The sequence below is a fragment of the Chiloscyllium plagiosum genome, chromosome 16, assembly GCF_004010195.1.
Source record: "Chiloscyllium plagiosum isolate BGI_BamShark_2017 chromosome 16, ASM401019v2, whole genome shotgun sequence".
NCBI classification, from domain to species: domain Eukaryota; kingdom Metazoa; phylum Chordata; class Chondrichthyes; order Orectolobiformes; family Hemiscylliidae; genus Chiloscyllium; species Chiloscyllium plagiosum.
Genome location: NC_057725.1, coordinates 55,672,269 through 55,682,117, shown reverse-complemented (window position 1 = coordinate 55,682,117; position 9,849 = coordinate 55,672,269). Strand labels below are relative to the sequence as shown.

At 43.2% G+C, this 9,849-nt stretch overlaps 1 protein-coding gene across 6 annotated transcripts in view; it reads left to right on the top strand.

Moving 5' to 3' along the window:
• pidd1 (p53-induced death domain protein 1) overlaps positions 1-9,849 on the top strand; it is an 80,082-nt gene that overhangs the window by 25,076 nt on the left and 45,157 nt on the right. For all 6 annotated transcript variants that reach the window (XM_043706163.1, XM_043706161.1, XM_043706160.1 and 3 more), the window contains 3 exons: positions 1,839-1,893; positions 1,985-2,183; positions 3,922-4,032. In XM_043706163.1, coding sequence (XP_043562098.1) covers positions 1,839-1,893; positions 1,985-2,183; positions 3,922-4,032 — 365 coding nt within the window. The remainder of the gene's footprint in view (positions 1-1,838; positions 1,894-1,984; positions 2,184-3,921; positions 4,033-9,849) is intronic.

The window sequence follows — 9,849 nt, the reverse complement described above, 5'->3', positions numbered from 1 at the left end:
GCACCGCCCTCTTGACCTGCAATCTTCTTCCCGACCTCTCTGCCCCCACCCCCTTTCCGGCCTATCACCCTCACCTCCTTCCACCTATCGTATTCCCAGCGCCCTTCCTCCAAATTCTCTCCTCCCCTACCTTTTATCTCAGCCCGGTTGGCACACCAGCCTCATTCCTGAAGAAGGGCTTATGCCCGAAACGTCGATTCTCCTGCTTCTCTGATGCTGCCTGGCCTGCTGTGTTTTTCCAGCACCACATTTTTCAACTCTGGTCTCCAGCATCTGCAGTCCTCACTTTCTCCTATCCTGTCTGTACCTGAAATATGCTTCCTTCTTTTTCTTAACCAAACCCTCAATTTCGTTAGCCATCTAGCATTCCCTACACTTACCAGCCTTCCCTTTCACCCTACCAGGAATATAGTTTCTCTGGATTCTCGTTATCTCATTTCTGAAGGCTTCCCATTTTCCAGCCACCCGTTTACCTGCGAAAATCTGCCCCCATCAGCTTTTGAAAGTTCTTGCCTAATACCGTTAAAGTTTAGTCTGCCTCCAATTTGGAACTTCAACTTTTAGATCTGGTCTTTCCTTTTCCATCACTATTTTAAAACTTGCAGTGCCAAATTTTGTCACATCTCTCTCACGGGCTGAGACACATCAGTCTTGAAGGAGCTTTGCGATTTAATTTGTGTGGTGATGACCTGCTCTTTATAGTAGTTTTCATGGTGTAGTACAAAAATAAATTGGATGTAGCAACTGAGAAAGACTCCTTGCATGATTGTTAATTCTTTTAACAGCGTCATCATCACAGAAACAGACCCTTCGGCCCAACCAGTCCACGCTGACCATAATCCCAAACGAAACTAGTCCCACCTACCTGCACTTGGCCCATACATTTCTTATTCATGTACTTATCCAAATGTCTTTTAAACGTTATAACTGCACCTGGATCGACCACTTCCTCTGGAAGTACCTACCACACAATAACTATAGGTATCATAGTTTACAACTATTAAAAAGTTAAATTTCCCAGGTTGGGAATAGTGTTGTTGCTATATCCAGCCCCGGGCTTCCTTCTATTGTTGGTCTTCCTGTACTGGATTGAGAATGCCACTAGAGGGCGACATATACCATTTGCTAGTTTACAGGCGGCTCTAACATGATGTACCAGAGAGTCTTGCTCAGTGAGTGAAAAAAAACGCGGATACCTTGCAATATTCTCAGTCAGAACCCCTTCTTGAAACATTTTTGAATCTCCCCAAGATTGGCAGGTCAGAGGAAGTAAGCAAAAAGTGGTAAATACCTATAAGATTTTCAGTGCATTTTACCACTGGAAGATTACTGTGTTCAGTGTTGTCATTGTTCATTGCATTCCTTATTTCTATTCTGCAGAATGGAAATGATAGAGCATTTTAATTTCTTTCATAAAACATACCACCACGCAAATTACTGAGTGTATGCCATGGTCGCAAGTAGATGCCCAGTTCTAAGGTTTGTGTGATTGTCACTTTGATCAGATTAAACTTTACAACATCGCCTGAATCCATCCAATGTTTCTGTAACAAGTCAGAATGAAAGTATAGAATAAAAATGGACCCCCATGTTAAGAGAAGGGTTGGGAAATATTCTTAACGTCTTTCCACCGATGTAATTGCCTTGCCCATTTTACCCTCATTTTTGTTGCTCACAGCATTGTAAGGCTGTTCATGCCAATGACATTGGGAATATAATTTCTCATGTGATCTACCATGTTTGCTAGAATCTGCTTAAAATCGCTTGACAAAACTTATAAAAAGGTGATTTGTGTTCCACAACACTTAATATTGGATTTCTTGTCTCGTTCTATATAGGCTGTGCCAAACCCAAAGATATCCCGGTCCGATATCTCGCATCCGATACAGACAGGTACCCTGAGTTGCTCTTTAAATGAGTCGGACAGTTCGGTTGCCTGTGGTAATGGAATTAAACATGTGTATTATCAAACTCTCTCTTCCAGCTTCATTGTGACCACGGAAGGTTGCAAGGTTGAGTTGCCCTGTGGGATCAAAATCCATTTCCCACCTGAGGCGCTTTCTCTGGCAGTGATCACATGCAGAGTGACCTCCCCTGACCCACAGCAGGTGAAACTAAGGCACCATGACTTTTTACTGAGCCAGGTCCTGGAACTTCTACCGCACGGGATACAGTTTGAAAAGGTACTAGCTGAAATCTCCATACTTTGTCTGGCATTGCTCATGGGCCATTGGCCGATGATCTTTTGCAAGGAGAAGCAGGAACAAACCCTAGATTTTACTTTATTCTGATGCAAAGTTGGATTTTCTACTTGAGGCTACAATTCATGCTAAACTCACTTGATTTAGAGTTTAATTGTCACCAGGAATATTTGTTAACACAGTTTCAATAGTTGGTAACCTTTATTTTTCTCTTCAGACTTTTCTATATCTGAGAAATATGATGGACATATGTTAGTGGAAGAGTGTATCAGCAGACCTCCTGAGGCATTGCTCATTGTAAAGATATTTTTTTAATAGCTCACTCCCCTCTTCTTTCTGAGCTCCATCTCTCTATCTATGACTACGATGCTTTTCTCTACAGTTTTCCTCCTTCCGAAATTTGTTCCTGCAGTATTAATACCTAGCCTCAATTGGGACGTTAGTCTTATTTTGAAGCTTTCTTTAGCTGCTGCTAAATTTTGAGACAAAAACAGTGGTGTGGTTGCGGAGATCGCTGAAGAAATGTTAAATGATCCACACCGTGTGTGTCTGAGGACGAGGAGGACTGGCCAGCCCCACACCATCCCTGGCTCATCCTTCCTGACAGAGTCTAAATACCAGAATTTCCTGATTCCAGAATTTTCCTTGCTATCCACATTATTGATCATTCTGTGTTAAGAACATATTCCTGTCCTACCTTTTTGGCAGTTAGTGAGTTTGAGATTGGGTGTCTTTCCAGATTTTATTTTTTCCGTAACATCATCTATTTTATGTGAGATTGCTTGTGATTGCCTATCTTTTGAGGATTAAAAAAACCCCAAATATCATCAATCTTTTCTAGTAGTTTAGACTCTTGATATTAATCTTTCTGGACTAACAAGTCCTTATTCAGACCTTCTCCTTCATTGGTGTTCTCGCTCGACTCGATATATAGCATTCGCTAGTCTTTGCAACAGTCCCACACTCTCTACTTCTCTTACTCTGTCTAATACTTTGTTTTCCAAGCAAACCTCCACACTGCTGCTCTTCTACCAAAGCTCCTCCGATCTCTGCAAGTTACTCTGAAGACCACTTAGCCTTGCTCCCTTTCTCTGTCAGCGCTCAAAGGCTTCTTTGAACCCCACATATCCTGCAGAGTGCCTTCAGTCACCTAACTCTGACTTCCTGCGCAGTGCCTACTGTCTTTTGCAAACCGCTTTGAGATTTATTTCAGTCAGCAAGAACCACTAAAGTGTTGGCTTTATTATAGCACAATTAGTTCGGGGTGTCCCTACACTCCATGGACTTCAGTGGTTCAAGAAGGCAGCTCACCATCATCTCCAGGGGGATTAGGAATGGGTAATGGATGCTGACCCAGCCATCGACACCTCCATGACCGAGTGAAAAGAAACTACATGCAAGAAGTGAAATGATTATGATGAAATCACAATGCCATAGAATGGGAAACGCGGTGCAGAAAATTTGGTTTGGAATTTGCCGTTGGTGAATTGTTTACCTGTTTTGATTAAGTTTGGCCATTTTAGATCTGATGACAGTTAGCATGAAGTGGACACCTGAGTGGTTAGGGGTGTGCATTGTGCAACTATTGAATGAGGCGTGAAGTTGTAATGATGAAAGGCTGATCAGAGGGTATGCATATTGTTGTTTTAAAAAAAAAACTCATTGTTTTGAAAAGCAAGTTTTTGGCTGATTACACAAATTTCCACTTGTGCATCGACAGGAAGTACACATCTGGATGCCGTACATTCCTCCTCAGTCTGACCATCAAAGGGAACTTGTGATCCGAACGTTCAGTGAGAGCTGGAGTGACTTGGATACTAAGGTGTTTGAGGTATGTTGCTGACCGTGGGGCCAGTCAGTTATGTTCATATTTTTTGAAGGTGGGAAGCTTGTTTTGGTGATTTGCCCTTTAAATGTTATAAAGGCGACATCCATTTGCTTATTGGTGTCTCACGTTACCCTTGGTTACCATAATTTATGTCGTCAAAACAATAATTAGAGACCACATCCTTAATATTGACCATGTCAAGCCATTTCACCTTGCCCAGAATAGTAGTTAGGAGAAAGTGAGGACTGCAGATGCTGGAGACCGGAGTCGAAGAGTGTGGTGCTGGAAAAGCACTGCAGGTCAGGCAGCATCCAAGGAGCAGGAGAGTCAATGTTTCAAACATACGTGCTTCATCAGGAGTTCCCGATGAAGTGCTTATGCTCGAAATATCGACTCTCCTGCTCCTCGGATACTGCCTGACCGGCTGTGCTTTTCCAGCACCACACTCTTCGACCCAGAATATTAGTTTCAGAGGACATGGCATGCCTGTGCTCAGAGTTAGATTCATTAAAGATAAATGGACAGTCACAATGTTTGATTGAACGAGTGGCTAATTTGTGCGGAATATCCTCTCCGGGGAAGCTATTAGTATTCAAGCTGTGTGAAGACACAGTAGATGCACCCTTTAAAGGTCAAACCAGCTGTGAGTATCTCAATCTGATTTTTCCCAAATCGAACCAATGCCTGAAACACATCTTACTGAAGAGAGACAAGGATGACTGTGTCTCATGCTGGGGTGAGTGCAGGCCTGTGTACAAACTGTGCACACATCTCAGCCATGCACCCAATGGAGAGAGAGACCAGGCAAAGGTGGTGTTAATATTAGCTGGGAAAGGATTGGGCGGTGGCTGTATTCTGTTTTTGTCAGACGCTTGTGCCAGCCCATGCTGTAAATAAGAGTTGCACATTAATATGAATGCATTTGTAAAGGGAATGTAATGACTGGGTGGCGTGGTGGCTCCGTGGTTAGCACTGCTGCCTCACAGTGGCAGGGACCCGCGTTCGATTCCAGCCTTGGGTGACTGTCTTGTGTGGAGTTTGCCCCAGTCTGGGTGCCCCAGTTTCCTTCCACAGTTCAAAGATGTGCAGGTTAGGATTGACCATGCTAAGATTATCCTGTAATGTCTTTGGATGCAGAAATTAGGTGGATTACGCATTATTACCGTAAGTTAAGGGGATAGCGGGAGGGAGGGTAAATCTGGGTAGGATGCTGTCCGAAGGGTCCATTTGGACTCAATGGGCCGAATGTCGTCTTTCCGATTAGCAGAGATTCTACGATTGTATATTTCATAGAAAAGACTCATTATAGAATCCTTGAAGTGTGGAAACAGGCCATTTGGCCCAACAGGCCCACACCCAGACCCATTCCCCTACCCTGTTACTCTACATTTCCCCTGATTAATGCTACCTAGCCTATATATCCCTGAACACTGGTCAATTTGGCATGGCCAGTTCACCTAACCTGCACACCTTTGGGCTGTGGGAGGAAACTGGAACACCCAGAGGAAACCCATGGGGAGATAACTGATAAATTAGAGCTTTCTAAGGGCTGCTGAACTGTGACTGAGAAATTAGTACTGTGAAAATACAGGTCAGTTTCATGGATGTATTGTATAATGGATCATTCTGAGAGTTGTCGGTGAGTTGCACAGGTTTACTTCACTCGTAAACTACTTCACAGGCTGCACAGTGGCTCAGTGGTCTCACAGCACCAGGGGTCCCAGGTTCAATTCCTGCCTTGGGCAACTGTCTGTGTGGAGTTTGCACATTCTCCCCGTGTCTGCGTGGGTTTCCTGCTCCGGGTGCTCCAGTTTCCTCCCACAGTCACAAAGATGTGCAGGTTAGGTGAATTGGCCATGCTAAATTGTCCATAGTGTTAGGTGCATTACTCAGAGGGAAATGTGTCTGGGTGGGTTACTCTTCGGAGAGTTGGGGTGGACTTGTTGGGCCGAAGAGCCTATTTCCACACTAGGGAGTCTAGTGTAGTCTAATCTAAATATTACCATCAACTTCTTGAGCAGCAATTTATGTGAAAAACTATTATGTAGTATGTGAACTGGTTAAAACTTTGCAGTTGTGAATGCAGCTTTGGATTAGTATGCTATTAGCAATATTCATTGCCATCTGGAACATTCAACCCAAATGCTTTTGGGACAAAATCACTGAGTCACCACATTTAAACAACACATTGAAGGACCAGCTATTTGGTTTTATTTGGTTGCAGAACTTAACTGCAATTGCTTGCTTCTGGTTTTGGTCCAATGTGGGCTGTATGTCTTTCTCTGGTAGTCAGTCACGTGATGCTACAGTGAGTCTCTTTTATTTTGTTTGCACTACATTGCTGCAGAATTCTTCAAGGGTAGCCATGGTGATGGAGTTCCCATGGTTACAGGAGTTTGCTGGTGCCAAGAGCCAAAATATGATGGATGTTTGCCTTCTATATGTAGAAGAAATTCTGTTCTCTGTTACAGACATAGCATTGTGTCTTCCATACTGCTCTGTGTCCATTGATTGATTAATTAATCTCATAGTGTCTTGGGGTTAGGCGAAGGGGGGTGGGGAAGAAACATTAAATATTATAAGAAAGAAGAAACCTTGGAGCCACATTCTTCATTCCAATGGTTTCTTGCATATGCTTTCAATTTCTCCTTCAGCAAATTGTAAAGTCTGCAACACAGCATGTGCTGTGCAGGAGAGATTGTGTCTCATTTTTTATTTTTATTTTTGAGCTTGCATCTTGAAGAATCAGCTGAAGTTTTGTGGGCTGAATGTAATGAGTTTCAGCAGGGTCACAGTAATGCAACTGGCAACGCCCAGCTTGTCCTGTGTTCCACCCTCTATTTCTTCTGTGATTAGGTATCAGTATCAGATGGAGGGTGGCGGAGCATTATGGGGGCACACCGTGACCTGGAAGGATTTCCAAGTGCTCGATTTTTAAAGGACTAACATCAATGCACCAAGCATTCAGCTGCCCAGCAGTTCAGAGGAGGGGCAGTGCTGTGTGAGGGAGAGGGTGCCTATAATCTCTGGTTGGACTCTGCCACCTTCTGTGTCAGCTGCCCTCTTGGCCACCACCCAGGGAATAGAGATGGCAATCACAGTTGATTCTCCATGCGCAACCCTCTCCCAGCTCCCTACTCTCACTTCATGGTCTGCCAGGAGCAGTGGGAGAGCAAGGTGACCTCAGGGAATGATGCCAGCAAATGGCTTGTCCTCCTCTTGGTTGTGAGTGAATGGTAAGAGGAACTAGCCAGTGCTGATATTGGTGTTTTGCAGTGTAGGAAATTGCAGTGCAATACCGTTGGCATTGAAGGGGCTCAACATTCTTGTCTTCAAGTAATAGACTCCGAAGTCCTCATGGCATCCAATCCCTGTTTCACCTCTGGTCAAGTAAGGAGCTGGACTGGATCATCCTGATCCTGTTTTGACCCTTCACTAAAAGATGTCTGTTGAACCATGAGGTTTTCTGCTGCCAGGGCTTCCCCATTCTGGAGGACAATCAGGGAGATTTGAGCCAGTCTATTCTGTACTGCAATGCATCATTAGCTCGATCCACACTTTTGACATCAGTAAGGAAAAGATGCCAGACTCATCTCTTTAGTGGATAGGCCCCATCACTAAGTGTCCATCTCTCCATTGGCAGTGCTAGGGTGAGTAGCTGAGATGCTTGGAAGTACTTGAGGATGCGGGAGTCATGGCAACTTCAAGTGTGCTGAGCACAAACCTGTGTGATCCTCTGTCCATGGTCATATATAAGTTGTATTCAGGGAGTGAAAATCCTTTTGAGTTCATGAATACTCCTGGCTGATCTACCAGTGCCTTGATGGCCACAGATAATGATGACTTCCTGCTCTCTGGAGGAATGAGGCTACATCTCTAAACCCTATGGCTGTCTCGTCCTGGTTGTTTTTTTTGATATAGATATTTTTATTAGAGATTTAACATTTTTACAAGTTTACAAAAATAAACAAAACTCTCAAATACAAACATTGATATACAATTAAATCAAATATACAATAGCCAAAATTTAACAAAAGAAAAAATATCGAAAAAGGAAAAAATAACAAAACTCAACGATCTACTAATCTAACCTACAACTAACCAGAGTATATATTTAAGTCTCTTACATGCTCGGAATGTGCTAACATCAAATGTAATAAAACCCGTATTCATGCAGTCCAGGGGGGCCCTCAGCCGCCCAGTTCACCAAAATATTTTTCCTTGCACCGAAAGAAAGAATAGAAAATAGTCTCTTCCCGTACGTGTCCAGGGAGGGAAAGTTCGAAAAGCCCAAGAGGAGAGATACGGGGTCCACTTTTATTTCCGTTCCTAAAATTTCTGTCAGGGTACTTGCTACTTTAGTCCAATGTCTACGGATCTTATGACAGGTCCATAGGCAATGTACAAGAGTGCCCACCTCTATTTTACATTTGGGACACGTTGGAGATGCTCCTGCCTTAGATTTGGCCAGTCGAACCGGTGCTATATGGGCCCTATGAAGTATCTTCAGCTGGATAGCCTGGGTTCTATTACAGATAGTAATTCTTCTAGCGTTTTCCCAAATATCATTCCATGTTTCTATAGAGATTTCTAGTCCCAAATCCTGATCCCATGTTTTAAGCAGACTATCCATATCTCCCGATACTTCATGTAATAAATGATAAATAGTACTGACGGAAGATACCCCCACTGGTCGTAGGACACTACATTCTCTATCGGATTTATAAAGACTATCTAATAACGTAGTCTTCTTCTGTATATAGTCTCGAATTTGGAAGTATCGAAAGAGGTCTCCATTAGGTAATCCGAATTTCTGATGCAGCTGTTCAAAAGACATTAGGACCCCATCTTTAAATAGGTCCCCTAGACATGAGATACCCCTGGATCTCCGGAGTTTAAAAGTGGCATCTGTAAACCCCGGTTGGAATCCCCATGCTCCCACTATCTGTGCATAAGGGGATGTTTTATGTGAATTACCCTCATTTTGCCGCATTATATTCCAAGCCTTAATTGTGTTTAGTATTATTGGGTTTTTACAGTGATCTGTAATGACTTTCCTCTTGTCTGAAAATAAAAGGTTAATAAGTGGGTATTTTACTTGAGAAGCCTCGATGTTCAACCAGATTGATTGTGGATCAGACAAGACCCAATCAACTATGTAACTTAAAAGGGAACTTAACTGATATTTCCTAAAATCTGGGAAGTCCAATCCTCCCCTTGCCTGTGGAAGCTGTAGCTTCTTCAGCTTAATGAGGGGCCGTCTATGATTCCAGATAAAGGAACCCAGCCAGCCATATAATTTACGTAGAGCCAGCCTCGGCAGCATCACCGGAAGCATTCTCATAGGATATAGGAGACGGGGCAGGACATTCATTTTAATTAGTGCTATTCTACCCAACCCAGGAGATTGGAAGGTCTCCCCATCGCTGGAGGTCCTGCCTTATCCTTTCCAGTAAATGCACAAAATGAGCCTTATACAACTGACCAAATACTGGGGTAATAAAAATGCCTAAATCTAAGAAGCCCTCCAGGGACCAACGAAAGGGAAAAAGGGATCCGTCCACTAAGTGGGGTATCATAGCAAGGCCACCCATTGGCATAGCCTCCGATTTTGAAAAATTAATTTTATAGCCTGAGAATGCGCTATATGTATTAATAACTTTGATTAGGAGAGGTACGGACATCAGAAGATTATTGAGGAATAGAAGAACATCATCTGCATAAAGGGTAATTTTATGTTTACCTGTACCAATCCTCGGGGCGGTTATATTAGGATCAGCTCGTATAGCTTCTGCTAGTGGTTCAATTATGAGCGTAAAT